Source organism: Protopterus annectens, chromosome 12.part0 (assembly GCF_019279795.1).
Source record: "Protopterus annectens isolate FY-2018-M chromosome 12.part0, PAN1.0, whole genome shotgun sequence".
Taxonomy (NCBI): Eukaryota; Metazoa; Chordata; order Ceratodontiformes; family Protopteridae; genus Protopterus; species Protopterus annectens.
In genome coordinates, this window is record NC_056746.1 from 1,151,512,487 (window position 1) to 1,151,528,694 (window position 16,208).

Here is a 16,208-nt window from a genome sequence, read left to right on the forward strand (position 1 = left end):
TTTTTGATTTCAAGATGGAACATTTGAAACTCTTGTTTAGATTCTGTGTAGTCCTTTGCCTTACTGTTTTCAGATAATGCATCTGGATTATTTTATAACTGTGCAGAATGATACAATCACTTACTGATTGATTTTGTCTGGTCTGTGCCCACTTGTGAATTTATATTTTTGTAGCCTGGGTTTATTTTCATTTTATGTCCATTTTCTTGGACTTGTGTTTGATATAGTGAAGCTTCTATCTTTTCACAGAGATTGTGTTCCATTTCAAACCTTTATTGGATCGCTGTTTTATGACTTAATGGAAATTGTGTGACATATCTACTTAAACTACATTTTTTTTTATAATTTTGGCAAGTTTTTGGAATAATAAAGTGCATTTTTACTGAATAATTGGACATTATCTTTATTACTAGATGTCCTACTATTCAATGTTGCAGTATTCTTCACATGTGGGTTGTATTTCGCCCAATGACCCGACGTCTGGCCAATATAAAAAAGGTTCATGCTACTGCCTGCACATGGGACGTCGAATGTTGGCTGGGGGAACATCAGCCATAAAAGGGATGTCCACACATACAATCCTAAGAACTTTTTTGCCCCCATTCAGAAAGGTTGGCTCTTGCATTTGGCTTGCCATTAGGAACTGCATTGTTTTTTCTGCTTCAGATAAGTACCCCATAGGGAATTTGTTTGCTTCTGCCATTGCTGTTTGTTAATATTGTCCAGAAAGGCAAGAATAGGTGTGGAAGGCAAATTCCACATAAGGATAGCCACGAACTTTGTTTTGTTTAGGGGCCTACCCACGACTATTGGTCCTGTTCTATCTGTCAGGCCTTTGTCCCTAAAACCTGACAGTCACCTGTCCACTTTTAATTTCTATCTGGAGAATCAGAGGCTAAAACTTTTGGCTAGGGAATCTATAGAGAGTTCTGTGAGTTCCTCTGAGACGTCTGTGAAGAGGAAGGTTGGCAAGGCTATGCCCAAATCCTCTTTGGCTGCGCCTTCTCTCTCTCTGACATACCCCTTGAGGTTAGTGAAAACCCGATGGTAAGATCGGAAGTTGGATCTGCTTCTCTGGCGGGACCTTATTGAAAGCTGTCAGGGGTGCAGAACTGGGCATGTCTGAGGCTTTGCAGATGTCCGCTCTGGGTGATTTGGGGAAACCATGGATGCTTATCTCAAGAGACTCTGGAGCTGCTCTAATTCTTTTGCAGCAAGATTCACCAACCATTAGGCCTACATCTGACCCTTTTCCTGCATTATAAAGCCAGATAAAAAGAGACAAAACACTAGACATGCTGTAGTACCTTCCATCCAGATGTCAGACTGGGAATATTTTTTTCTCAGGGCCTTATTAGGCCTTGATGGCCTTTAGGGCTTAGGCTTCTGCCTCTGGTATTGCTGGTCCTGCTTTCTCTTCTCCTGTGCTGACCTCGTGTTCTCAGGTGTCTTCCCCTGCTATTCCAGCCCAGGACTCTGATTCAGGGGGGGGTCTTCCTCAGATGAAGATTCCTTAGCATATTCCACTCAGATTGCTTCCTCCTTGAAATACGCTTCCCCTGAGGAAGAGTCCAGTGGGGGACTCCCCTATGGAGGAACCTTTTTTTGGGGAAACAGTAAATAAGATGAGGGAATTTTTTCAGTGGGATTCCTCTCACATTTCAGAGGAGTAAAAGAGATATTATTATTTACTTCAGGTGGAGGCTCCTTGTGCTGTCCCTCCAGTGCTTCCAGCCTTCCTTGATGCTTTTGCTTCCTCATTTTAAAGCTCCTAATTTTCTAAGCAAACTATCTCTTCTTGGATTTCTAAGGCCATTGTACTTTATCAACTTCATAGAAAATCCTTTTCTTCTGTGAAAGCCCAATCCACCAGGAAAGTTGCATCCTCGGGGGCTTTTTTCAAGGGTCTGGGCACTCAGTCCATTCTGAAAGCTGCCACTTGGACATCAGTTCATACATTCACTAAACATTACAAGCTAGGTAATATTTCCAGGGCCAGGGCAGGTTCTGCCAAAGCGATCTTGCATGGTTTTCTGGAAAATGGGTCCTCCTAATTTTTCTATATATTATCTCTCCTCCCCGAGTACCTTTCCAGCTTTTGCACTCACCCATATGTGAAGAATACTGCAACATTGAATAGAAGAACATAGCATAGAATAGTTGTGTAAAATCTTACCATAACCATAGATGTCCTTCTCTTCTGTGTTGCAGTATTTTATTTTTCCCGCCTTCTCCCTACATTTTGTTCATTTCTTGGATGACTGGCCTTTGTGCATTTTCTAATTTCCTTATGGGGCTACCTTCCTGAGGATTTGTACGTGTGGATGTCCCTTTTATGGCTGATGATCCCTCAGCCTATATGCAATGTCCCACATACAGGCAATAGCATGAAGCTTTTGTATACTGGCCAGATGTCGGGTCATTGGGCGAAATGCAACCCATATGTGAAGAATACTGCTACATAGAAGAGAAGGACATATATGGTTATGGTAAGATTTTACACAACTATTCTTTCTGTTATGCCATTTCACTTCACTCCTGTTGTGCAAGACTACTTTGGTATTAAACTCTAATAATGTAGTTCTTTCATCTTGGTACAGTTACAAAGTGTATAACATATATGCAAGTAACTAGACATTTGTCTGGAATGGGTGTAGTCTACCCTGAAGATTGCAGTAATGGAACTTGTAAGATTGAGTAAAGCAGTTCTTATTTGTAGACAGATTTTTCATTTGTTGTTAAAAAGCTTTGGGATGTATATGTCTTTGGTTGCTGTTGTACCACCAGCTGAATTGAGAACATGATTGTGGAGAAAGTGATAGAGAATTTTTTTAACCTTTGGCATATTTTGGTTTCAGCATAGCAAGCAGCTGTAGAGACAACCCTATTCATATCTGGGATGCCTTTTATGGAGATTTGCGGGCATCTTTCAGGCCATACAACCATCTGGTAAGTAAAAATACAGCTCAACAAGTCTTTTCACTGGCTTTCTTGGTTTGCCTTGCTATATTTTGGTGTTTCAAAGACAAGCTGCCTGCTGGTAGTATATAATTTGTCACTGTTAATTCATTTTGAAACACAGCTGTTTTTAATTACTGAGAGCAGTAATGACTTTGCAGTATAGTTATTCAAAATGCAGGCGGTAATAGCAGGATACATTGTTGAAAGTACCAATTTCCTGAATTTTGAACAACTTTCTTGTGATTCTTGTGACCATAAATGTTAGAAACCTACAACAGGATTAAAAACAAAAAGGCCAGTGAAGAACTGGACAGTCAGTTGTAGGTCAGTAGTGTGCAGTCCTTATGTTTTGTCTTTAAGGTTAATTGAAAGACCATAAACTGACATACATGCTTTGTAACATATGACTGAATAGAAGTGTTTCTTGAACATAATTTACATTTGTTTTCTTTTCATTGAAAGCATTTGATAAAGTCTTTTTGATGCACAAGAATGAACACTGATAGTCAAACAAGAAAAGCTGTTATGATGTAAGAAGGGGTGTAAAAACTAAACTGAGAAATTTATTGAAGTTTAGTCCTAACTAACTTCTGAGCTATCACTTCTGAAAATATATGAGAGATCTGGTAGACATTTTCCTGTGGCATATGGGGATAAAGCCCTGACTACACCCCAGACATCTCCTGATCAGCTTGTTGCACTGGGGGATAAAGCCCTGACTTACACCCCAGACATCTCCTGATCATGTTGTGGCACAGAGGGATAAAGCCCTGAGTACACCCCAGACATCTCCTGATCAACTTGTGGCACAGAGGGATAAAGCCCTGACTTACACCCCAGACATCTCCTGATCATGTTGTGGCACAGAGGGATAAAGCCCTGAGTACACCCCAGACGTCTCCTGATCAACTTGTGGCACTGGGGGATAAAGCCCTGACTTACACCCCAGACATCTCCTGATCATGTTGTGGCACAGAGGGATAAAGCCCTGAGTACACCCCAGACATCTCCTGATCAACTTGTGGCACAGAGGGATAAAGCCCTGACTTACACCCCAGACATCTCCTGATCATGTTGTGGCACAGAGGGATAAAGCCCTGAGTACACCCCAGACGTCTCCTGATCAACTTGTGGCACAGAGGGATAAAGCCCTGACTTACACCCCAGACATCTCCTGATCATGTTGTGGCAGAGAGGGATAAAGCCCTGAGTACACCCCAGACGTCTCCTGATCAACTTGTGGCACTGGGGGATAAAGCCCTGACTTACACCCCAGACATCTCCTGATCATGTTGTGGCACAGAGGGATAAAGCCCTGACTTACACCCCAGACATCTTCTGATCAGCTTGTGGCACTGGGGGATAAAGCCCTGAGTACACCCCAGATATCTCCTGATGAACTTGTGGCATGGGTGCTGGGGGGACAGGGCAGTGGAGGATGGTAATGAGAGACTGATGCCAGCTCACCCATAGGTTCATAGGTGTGTACTAGGCTAATGGCCCTGGAGCCTTTACAAGCTTAGCCCATAGAAGTGCCCTGGCATTGTGCCGCCCGATGTTAGTTCCCAGAGTGTCTATCAAGTAGAGCCACTGGAGTGATCCCCAGCATGAACTTTCTCTTTCCCATCCACACAAGATTTCTCTTGGAGGGCATTGAGGTGCTGTGCTTAACATGTATGGGAAGTCTGTTCCAGAACATGGGCAGTCTCTGGGTTATGAACCTGTCCCTCCAGCATGTTCTGTTGGTTGAGGTCTCTGGAGCATGTGGTGTGGAGGGATTGGGATTTCTTTAGATGTGCCATTTCTTTAGATGTACCATTTCTAACAGAGCTGGGTCAGACATACTTTGTAAGTCGAGCAGAGATCGCCTCTTAGTAGACGATGAGACAGAGAATAGCTGGAGGTTTTTTGAGTCTGTCCATGTATGACATGTTTAAGGCCTATGATCCTCTTTGTGAGATACTTTTGTGGCCTTTCCAGTTGTTGCATGTGTTTAGTGAGGTACATGCCAAATGGAGCATTATATTTGATGATTGGCCTAATGAGGGAAGAGTAGAGAGAGATGATGACCTCTTTCTTCCATGATGCAAAACACTTCGTAATGAGATGTGCCATATGGAAGGGCTTTCTGACCACAGTGGCAATGTGGTGGTCGAAGGAGAGGTTGCTGTCATCCTGTGTCCACAGATCTCTTATAACACCTTCGGTGTTCACTGGGTTCCCATCAATGTGGTAATTAGTGGGAACTGATTTTTTGCCAAAGGGGATGACGATGCATTTCTTGGCATTAAGCTTAAGGCTATGGTTTCAACACCAGTCATTGGTCTCAGTGAGGCCTTTCTGTAGGATGTCTACATCACTTGGATTGATAATAATGACTCCCAGCTTGCAGTAGTCTGCAAACTTGGTCCACCAGAGTCCCTCCGTGTTAGCCTTGAATTCTGAGAAGTAGATGCCAAACAGGAGAGGACCCAGGACCGATCCCTGTGGAATTCCACTCGTGACTGGTCGGCAGTCTGACTTGGAGTCTGCTACTTTCATATACTGTGGGTTCTATCTGTGAGCCAATTTGCAACCCACCTAGTGATATAGGGGTTGATGCCTAGTTTGATGAGTTTATCAATAATTCCTGAGTGGGGCATGGTATCACAGGCCTTGGCCAGATCGAGGTAGACTGTATGAACTGCCTTGCCCTCATCCACAGCTCTGGTGACTGATTCAAAGAAGTCAACCAAGTTGAGCAGGCACGATCTTCCTTTCACAAAAACAAATTGTGTGGGATCTAGAATTTGGAGATTCCCTATATCCTTGTTAATTAGGTCCACGATGATGCGCTCCATAGCCTTACATATCAGACTAGTCAGGCTAATGGGGCGTAATTCCTAGGATCTGTAGTCACTCCCCCTTTTGTGGAGGGATGACTGTAGCAGTGCGCCATTCGGTAGGGACAAAGCCTGAGGTGCGGCTGTGATTGAACAAGGCACACAGATGTGGTGCCAGTTCACTTTGTAGTTCATGTAGAACACATCCAGGAATATTGTCAGGTCCCATGGGAGCTGTATTCTTGGTCTTGGACAATGCAGCTTTAACCTGTGCTGCAGTAATGCTGAGTGCCTGGCATTCCTCCAGTATTGTGATTGGTCCTTTGGGGGGGAGGGGTAAAGTGGGCACTGGATCTGTCTGCCAGTATGTTGGCATTATCTGTTGGCTCAGTATAAGAGGTACCATTGTGCAGTAACTCGGAGCAAACCTGGGTATTGCCGTGGAAATTTTTGATACAACTTTAGAAGGCTTTATGGTTGTTTTCAGTGTCTGACACAATTCTGCTTTCATAGCTGGCTTTAGAGGTTTTGATTAGGGATTTCAACTTTTTGTAGAGGCTAATAAGGGAGTTTTTCAGTCTTGGGACTTCACCTTTTTCTGCAACAGTTTCTTTGGAGTTGCATAGGCAACACCTCTACTGGAATCCAAGTGTATTGCCTGCAGCATGAAGAGCCAGATATGCCCATGCTGCAGGCAGTGCACCACTTAGTTACATTTGTTTACTGGGAGATTCCAACTGGACACAGGTCCTTTGTCAGTGGCGGCCTGGGAGAAAAGCTCCAAGGACAAAATAAGAAAGATGTGCAATACAGGAATTTTGCAGTATAAGTGGTACACTAGTAGATGATCTATCACTAATCAAAGTGTCGTACAGATTACACAGTACAGTAGTAAGAACAGAAAAAAGTAGACAGTATAATGATACTTAAGGTTTAAGCTGATAGTAAGATAAGAAGAGAGAGAGAGTGCTGTACTAAGTGTTTGGGAGGTGTGTTTGGGCTTAGGCAAGGGCAGAGCCAGTGCATTTTTAGGTGAGACTTGAATGGAATGTAGTTTGCTTATTGAGGGGGGCGGAGGTTATTCCATCATTTGGAAATAGCATAAGAGAAAAGGGCTTCACCTGCTGAGTTTTTGGGTTTAGTGGTAAGAAGTAGATTTCTGCTATTGGATCGTAGGGCTCTTGAAGTATAGGGTTTAGTAAGTTTTGACGTGATGGGATATTATGGGGGTGGTTTATTAGTTTGTGGGCAAATGAGAGTTGATTCAGGTGAAGAAGTTGTGGGAGTTCAAGCCAATTTAGTTCCCTAAGTGAGTTGCAGTGGTGGTTGCGGTAGGATGCGCCTGTTGCAAAATTTGCAATTTTATTGTAGCAGGATTCTAATGTCTGTCTAAGTTTGGTAAGTATGGGTGAGGTATAGAGTAAGGTGGAGATTAGCTGGGAGTTGGCGATAGCAGCCCTGGCTGTGCTGGTTAGGCATTGTTTGTTTCTATAAAGCGCCCTGAGTTTTTTTATGAACTTTTTTATGGTGAGTGATATGTGGAAGTCGAATTTGAGTTTGTTGTCAATTTCAACGCCTAGAAGTTTGGTGTGGTCAGATGGGGAGATAATGATGGTGGTGGTGGCATGAATATTGATGAGGGTGGAGGACTGCATAGATTTCGAGGGTTGAAAGATAAGGAGTTTGGTTTTGTTTGGATTGAACAAAGGTTGGACATTGGAAAGGCAGGTTTCTACAGATGTGAAGGATTCTTGTGTGATATTTTGGAGTTCTGGTTAAGTGGGGGCAGAGCATATGAGTGGAGTCATCTGTATATTGTATGAGTGGCTTGTCTGGTGGCGGTATGAAGGTTGTTAAATAGGGAGAATAGTAGTGGGCCAAGGATAGAGTCTTGGGGAACCCCAAGAGAGAGAGAGGAAGACAAGATGAGAGCTGATCATGCCAAATCACAGATTGCTGTTGGCCTGAGAGATAGCTGTGGAACCAGTTGGTGACAGAGTTGGAAAAGGAGAGAGAGATTAGTGGACAGAGAGAAGGATGCTGTGAGATGCCATATCAAAAGCTTTTGATAGGTCCAGAAATATAGCAGAGGGAGTATAGGCCATTGTGTCAAGTGAAGGAAAGTAGGGTGATGTTGGTGCTGTGAAATTGCCTGAAGCCATGCTGGGATTTGGAGAGGAGATTGTTAGTTAATAGATAGTTTAGTACCTGAGAATTTATACATTTCTCAAGAATCTTGGAGAGTGAGGAGAGGATGGCAATCGGGCAGTAGTTGGAAAGGTCAGTGGAGGAGCCCCCTTTTGTGTAGGGGAATGATGTGAGAGATCTTCCACAAAGCGGGTATGTAGCTTTCTGATATGGAGCCGTTAATTAATATGGAAATTGGATGGGCTAGGGTGTCCACAGCTATTGTTAGGTAATCTGCGGGTAGGTTGTCAGCAGTGAGTTTAGTGGGCTTTAGTTTTGACAGACTTTTTTTTATATATAGGAGGTTGATATTGCAGAGAATGTGAAGGGGGGGGTGGGGGGCTGGGAGGTGATGAGAGTTGTTTGGCTAGAGAGAGAATGGTTTCAATGAAGTGCGTGTTGAAAGAGTGAGCTATATACTGCAAGAGGAGGATGGATGGTAGATGTGGGGTGTTGAGTTTCCCTGGGTGGAGTACAGAGTTTATTGCAGACCAGAAGTGTTTGGGAATGTGATGGGAGAAGTTTAGGGTTGACTGATTTTGAAGGACTTTATCTGTTTTTGTTAGCTTTTTTACCTTGTTATGCAGTTCAAGGAAGGCTTGTCTAGCAGAGGTGTTTTGGTTTGGCACCATTGTTCCCATGCTTTGTCCCTGATTTTTATAAGTTGCTGAGTGTTTTTTTTATAACCAGAGGGAGCTTTTGGTCTTGACTCTGGCATATCTTTGGCGGGGGGGGGTGTGAGTGTTTAGGATGTTGAGGAGGGTGGAATTTAAGAAGTGGATGGCTTCATGTAGGTTGAGGTGTTTTAGTGGTGCCCAGTTACAGTTTTTGAGGGATGAGATGGAGTGGGGATTGAAGTTTGTAGTATTGCGGATTTGTCTGTGGATGATGTGGTTGGCATTTTTTGCATGGTGTTTTAGCAGGAAAATGGGGTTATGGTCGCTGAGGCTGTCAGGTTCATAGGTTCCTAGGTTCCATAGGTTCATAGGTTTATAGGTTGGTACTAGGCTATCAGCCCTAGGGCCTATACAAGCCTAGCCATAACAATTCCCTGGCTATTTCTTCCCACATTATTTACTTTCCTGGACCCCTGTCTAGCAGGGCGACTGACGTGATCCCTGGGGTGAATTTCCTTTCTCCCATCCAGTCGTCAAGGTTCCTGTTGAAGAGGTCCAAAGAGGCACTCTGCTTGATATGTATGGGCAATCTATTCCAGAGTCTGGGGAGTCTCTGGGTCAGGAACCTATCCCTCCAACATGTTTTGTTTATTGTGATGACAAGGTTTAGATCCCTGGAGCGTGTAGCTCTGAGGGATTGGGATTTCTTTAAGTGTAGCATGTCCAACAGCTCTGGGTTTGACATGGCCTTGTATGTTAAGCAGAGATCGCCTCTGAGTAGACGTTATGCGACAGAGTATAGCTGGAGTTTTTTAAGGCAGTCAGCGTAGGGCATCTGCTTTAGGCCTGTGATTCTTTTAGTGAGGTATTTCTGAGGCCTTTCCAGTTGTTGCAGATGTCTTGAGAGGTACATACCAAATGGGGCGTTGTATTCTATAATGTGTCTAATGAGGGATGAGTACAGTGGGACAATGACCTCCTTTTTTCTGGATGAAAAGCCCTTCGTGATGAGGTGTGCCACACAGAAGGATTTCCTGACTGTTGTGGCGATGTGGTTATTGAAGGTGAGACCACTGTCCACCTGTGTCCCTAAGTCTCTTATCAAACTTTTTTGTGTTTAGTGTACTGCCACCTATATGGTAATTCATGGATGCATGTTTTTTCCCAAAGGGGATAACAATACATTTCTTGGCATTGAGCTTGAGCCCATGGCTCTGGCACCAAGCATCTGTTTCTGTAAGGCCCTTTTGTAGAGTATCCACATCATTTGGGGATTCAATAATGGCTCCCAGTTTGCAGTCATCTGCAAACTTTGTTAGCCAGAGTCCCTTAGTGTTGACCTGTACTTCAGAGAAGTAGATGCCAAACAAGAGCGGCCCCAGGGCTGAACCCTGAGGTACTCCACTTGTCACTTGTCTGGAGCTGGATTTGGAGTCAGCTACTTTTACAGTGTGGGTTCTATCAGTAAGCCATTTAGCAACCCATTGGGTGACATAGGGATTAATGCCCAACTTAGTAAGTTTATCTATGATTCCAGAGTGGGGGATGGTGTCAAAGGCCTTGGCAAGGTCTAGATAGGCTGTGTGGACCACCTTACCTTTGTCCATGGCTCTGGAGACTGATTAAAAGAAGTCAATCAGGTTCAGGAGACAAGATCGGCCCTTCACCAACCCAAACTGGGTGGGGTCCAGTGTTTGAAGGTTGCCAATGTCTTTGTTTATAAGTTCCACGATAATACGCTCCATGGCCTTGCAGATAAGGCTTGTCAGACTGATGGGACGGTAGTTTCCAGGATCCAAGGTGGATCCCCCCTTGTGGATTGGGATAACTGTAGCTCTGCGCCACTCAGTGGGCACGAAACCTGAGGTGAGGCTATGATTAAACATGAGGTGCCAGTTCATATTGTAGTTCATGTAGTACACAGCCCGGGATGTCATCTGGTCCCATGGATGCTGTATTCTTGGCTTTAGAGAGTGCGTTTTGTACCTGTGTGACCGTTATTACTGGAATTTGGCAATCTTCCGGTATTGAGATGGGCCGTTTAGGGGGTGAGAGGGGGGTGAAGTTGGCACTGAATCGATCTGCCAGGATATTGGCAATATCCTTCGGATCAGTATATTTAATGCCATTCTGTTTTAGCTCAGAGCAGATCTGAGCATTGCTATTTAGATTCTTGACATAGTTATAGAATGCTTTGTGGTTGTCTTTGGAATCTTTGGCAATTTTATTTTCGTAACTAGCTTTGGAGGATTTTATGAGGCATTTCAGTTTCTTACTGAGGCTAGTAAGGGAGTTTTTTGCATCCTGGGATTTTCCTCTTTTCTGCAAAAGTTTCTTCCTTTTGTTGTAAAGTTTGTTTATGGCAGGGGACCACCAGATTGGCTTCCTTTTTTTGGATGAGAGCATTTTGGTTCTATTTGGGATGGTACGACTCATGCATGAGTGGATGTGCTCGTACAGTGCCTTACTGTAGGATTCAGCAGTTGAACTTTCAGTTCCCGTCTGCATGGGTGTCATGAAGTTTGTCACTTCTGACTTGAGTAGCATGAAGTTGGCTTTGGAGAAGTTTTTTATGGTGGTTTCTTTACTGGGGGGTGGGGGTGGGATGTGGATGTTAAGGGTGATTAGCTTATGGTCAGACCTGACTAACGAGGGGGTGACCATAGGTATGGAGCATTGATTTCCCATGTTGGTAATGACCAGGTCTAGATAGCCTGTTGTGTAGGAGTGAGGATCTTTGTTGACCAGTATCCAATCAAGGAGAGTATGGTGGTTAGGATTTTTATTTATATTGGTGGGTGACTGGATTAGTTGGGAAAAAACATGTAGATTTATGTGAGTGGTTGGGTGGACATTATTACAGGATAGCCAGTTAGTGTTAAAGTCACAGAGGATGATGGTTTCTTAAGGAAGGGAAAGATTGGCCCAATTTAAGAGGTTTCTAGTATAGGGATATTTTGGCCTGGAAGAGGTAGCAGCAAATAATGTTTATGGTTTTGTTTGGGTTTAATTTGAGGTTGGTGTAGAAGAGTTCTTCTTTTCTAATCAGGGAGCAGAATTGTTAATGGTTTGAATGCTAAGGTGGTGTTTAAACATGAGTGCTACTCTGCCACCTTTCTTAGATAGTCTGTTAGAGCAGAGGATGTTGTAGTCGGGGGGGGGGTTCCTCACTTGTGATGTGGGGTTTGAGCCAGGTTTCTGTTAGGAGGAGGATGTCAGGGGAGTGTTTTTATGGTGGCATGCAGGTCATGGATTTTATTCCGTACAATTCTTATGTTTAGGCACAGGATGAGGTCATCAGATTTTTTTTTGTTGGCTGTGTTTAGAGAGAGATGTGGGGTATTTTGAGGGAGGTTATTGGTGGAGTTAGGGGAGGTGGGGCCAGGGTTGGGGTGGATGTCCCTACTTTGTGTTAGTTTGGAGAAGGAGGTAAGTTTAAATTTAGTATAAATAGTTATAAGTTTGTCATATTTTAGGGTTATATTTTGTTTAAAGTTGGATATAAAAGTAAATGGAAGAGATTTTCCTTATGGGCCCAAGAGATATTTGAATCCTTTCTCTGCTCCAATCCCTGCTGTTTTAAAATTTCTAACATTTCTTTTTCAAGGTGTGGCCAGTTTCTCTACTATTAAAGTTCAACTGACTACCATTTCACATTTTCTTGTCAGACATGATGCTTTCCCTTTGGCAGCATTTAAGCTGTGAAACGGATTTCTTAAGGGTACCTTTTTACTTGGGCCTCTCTTTGAGATCTTGCTATAGTTTTACTGAATCTGACACAATCATCCTAGACTTCAAGTTTCTTCCTTGGAAAAACAGTTTTTCTCATAGCCATAACTTTGTCAATGCGAGTCTCTGAACTCTAAGCATTCTTTTCAAAACCGCCATATTTGGTCTTCCATAAGGACAGAGTTGCCTTTCATACAAATCCATCCTTCTTACCCAAGTTGGCATCAGAAGCAGACCAATGAAGTCCTCAATTTATCAGTTTTCTTCCCTAACTTTGAGAACAAAGAATACATGTTCCATTCTTTAGCTGGACATAGACAACTTAATTTGTATCTTCATAGAACAAAGGAAATTAGGAAGACAGATCAATTATTTCCTTTGCCAAAACCAAGATGGGTAGGCCTGTCTCAAAAACTGCAATAGCCAAATTGATAACGAACCGTATTTCTCATGTCTACTCCTTAAAAGGTCTGACTTTGCCAAGACAACCAAAAGCTAATTCAACTAGGTCAATGGCTACATCATCTGCTTTTTGGAACAGAGCTTACATTGATGATGTTTGTGCAGCTACCACTTGGTCTAAAGTTCATTCCTTTGTGGCTGATTATAAATTGGATATTATCTCAAGGAATAGAGCTGCATTTGGCTATGGGATACTCTGGAACATCCTTCCATAAGGGCCACGTAAGGTTACTGTAGCTGGGGACTCTGTCCCATTCATTGAAGAATGAATGAAAATGACATCAGATATTTAAGTTATGTACTTAACATAACTATGCATCTGTGTTGTCACTTTTCATTTTTCTTCATCTTCCCCCTTTCTTGTCTTTGGGAATAACCTGATGAAGTTTGTCAGGAACCTTTGTTCCTGTTTGAGCCCCTCTTCTGTTCTTTCTATCAGTATTCTGGTTGTATTACCTTTTTTCATAAATAGCTTAGAGGCAGCAAACTCTGTCTGAGGTAAAGCAATGATCAGGGGCATTATGGATACAGGAAAGAACTCAAGAGTTTGATGTAGATGGCAAAAAAGTGGCCGAGTTGGATCCGAGGATCAGATCCAAACCCATTTGTTGAGGCAGAATGAAAACGGACAATATGGATGCATAGTTATAGTAAATACATAACTTAAATTTTTACATGGTGATTTGGAGAACTAAAATTAGACGTTGCAGATATAGTTTTTGGAGACCCTTGCTAGACTCCACAGATTAAACACATTCCTGTGAGCTACCAAATTCAAGGTGCCTACCTTGCAGTCTCTCCTGCTACTATTGATTCTTTTTTTGAGGGAGGATAGTTCTTAGTCACACCAGATCTAAAGGGCACCTACATATCCATGATTCACATAGACCACAACCAGTATCTAAGATTCTTCAAGAATCTCTTGCAACAGCTTTGCCTTCCTCCTGCATCAAATGATTCCACTTCTTTCCTCCATCAGGAATTTGTTTATCTGGTAAACCAAACTGGTGGAACTCTGCCAAGACAGGCCCATGACAGTCTAGTGAGTGATGCATACCCTTACTATGGTATGAGCATGTCAAGCCCTAATTGAGGGTGGGGGGAGATCTAACACAGCTTAAAGTCCAAGGACCTGGATTAAGACCATGAGGAATGAACACATGATTGTCAAGGAGAGGATGGTGTTCCTTTTAGGCAAGAAGGCTTTCATGTCTGTCCTGATGCCAGGAACCATAATAGTAGTCACAAATAACCCCATGGTCATACTGTGTGTAAGCTAGCAATCCCTGTTGCTAGCTTTACAGACTGCTCATTTGTTCCAGGTGCAGAATTACCTGAAACTGCAGATTTTTGTTCAAGGAAAATAAACCAAGTAAAGCCACCAGGTAACTACATTAAGTAACCTAAAAAGTTCAAGTTCACATGCTTGCAGTGAAGCTCTTCACTACTGAAGTTCCATAAGGCAGGAGAGATCCTGTGTCTTAACCTCTGGCTTTTGTAACAGGACCAGGTGTGATATCTGACCAGTAAATTGGCTTGATTGGCATGTTTGACTTCTGCTTTGCCTTTTCGTAAGTAGAATTTTCAGCTTAATGTATGCTTATGTCGTAGTGCATTTTGTAAGGCCCCTTTCTTAAAAGCCCTGTAATAGCAACTCCCTAGAAAATCCACCAAAGGAAGTGCCTGGATGGAAAATGTATAAAGGCAGGTTATTAATGCAGTTTGTGTAACCTAGCTTGAGGCAATGCAACTGTATACAGAATTTGAAACTTGACCACTTATAAATGCTGTAAAGAACCCAGAATAATCACTGAATATATTAATGTTACATGATGTTGCTCTTTAAAAAGTGCAAAGTAATTATGCTCCACGTTTTGTATCCAATTCAATTAAATATTAGTATTTCCGAAGTTTGTAGGTAACTTTCACAGCCAGTCCTTATAATGCTGATTAATAGTGTTACAGGAACATTTTAAACATTTTTGTAGAAGCAAAATATGCTTTGATTTAGCATGACAATTTGACTGCTGTCATTTATTAGCAAACCATAGTCTGTTATCTTGACAAGATGCAGCTTAAAAGTCCCTTTTATGTTATTAATATGACAAGGCAACCAAAATATCATGTCCTGTAACTTAACTGTTTTATAGAAGGCAGTCATTTTATATTAGCCCTTCTACACACCATCTCTTGACTTGAGCAGTATGTAGTGTGTTTGTCAAAAGTGTCACTTGCTATTTTGTTTGTCATTTTATCTTTTCAATGTAAGCAGCACAGAGTCCCAGCCTAGTGCATTTAAAAGTCAACAGTTTGCGTACTTCATGCTTTTGCTAACCACTTGAAAATATACCATTGAGTTTCAGTTGCTGTTTTCATTTCAGCCACTTCAAATAAGTTTGTCCCATCTTTTGCCAGATACAGTTACAAGCTAAACACTTGCCTACTTTGTTGTTAAGGAGGAAACATCTGGCATATGCAGTTTTTGACATTTAAAGCTGGTCTGCTGACATCATATAATTGCTGTTCATTACTCCATCTTTGATGTTGTAACTGGCCATAACATAGTAGGACTTTAGTAATGTTGTTTTACTGTATGTTAACTCTTCATTGCTCCAGAATACTGGGCATGTAGATATACTGCACTTGTCTGCTATAATTTAGTTCATGTGAGCTATTTATGGTAACTACATACCTTTGCCATACACATTTTTTTCACCCATTGTCAAGAATAAGGGTGTGTATGTCTTTTCTGTCAATGATCTGACCTTTTCCATTAAGAAAATCTCTTTTCATTTAGAATTAGTGTGTTTTTTTTTAAGTAATCATAAAAGCGTGTATAACCAGTAGCTGCAAGTTTGAATTGTGATGGTAACACAAACACTTCTATTGTTTGTTTGACTGGCAAATCAAAATGAGTAGCATGCAAATGTTGTACAATAATGTGTTTTGGATGCAACCAGTGGGGGAAAAAATCTTTCTAATTGCTACCCAAAATTGGCCTGTTTTGTTTCCCATCATTGGCTTCATTGCTAATTTGCAGCAGTTTGAGTAGTCATGCACAGTATTTTATCCATTCTTTGATTTTCAGTCAAACATTTCTCAGTTGTGTTAGTGGTTCAGCCCAGGCACTGCACTAATTGTGCAATATCATTGTGTACAGTTTGTTGCCCTAATTTATGATCATGCCCTAATAAGGTGATGTACATTACAGGGCCTGTATCACCTCCCATTCTAATAGCTGTTTTGCAGTGCCTTGGTCTGCTGTTTTCAGAACACAAGCAGCTATGTCTGGTGCTCTGGTTCCTAAACCTAGAACTCTTGATAAATCACATCTGCTTTTTATGTTTTGTAAGTCCTAAATGTTTAATAAATCAGAGCTGTGTAGTTGTATTTGGTTAGCAATGTTGGCAGAACTTACATTTTACACTCT

At 42.1% G+C, this 16,208-nt stretch overlaps 1 protein-coding gene across 3 annotated transcripts in view; it reads left to right on the top strand.

The window, feature by feature from the left end:
• The window catches only part of WRAP53 (WD repeat containing antisense to TP53), a gene marked incomplete in the record, with an annotated part of 785,404 nt that overhangs the window by 220,629 nt on the left and 548,567 nt on the right, over positions 1–16,208 (top strand). For all 3 annotated transcript variants that reach the window (XM_044090178.1, XM_044090177.1, XM_044090176.1), the window contains 1 exon segment: positions 2,859–2,949. In XM_044090178.1, the coding sequence (XP_043946113.1) occupies positions 2,859–2,949 (91 nt within the window).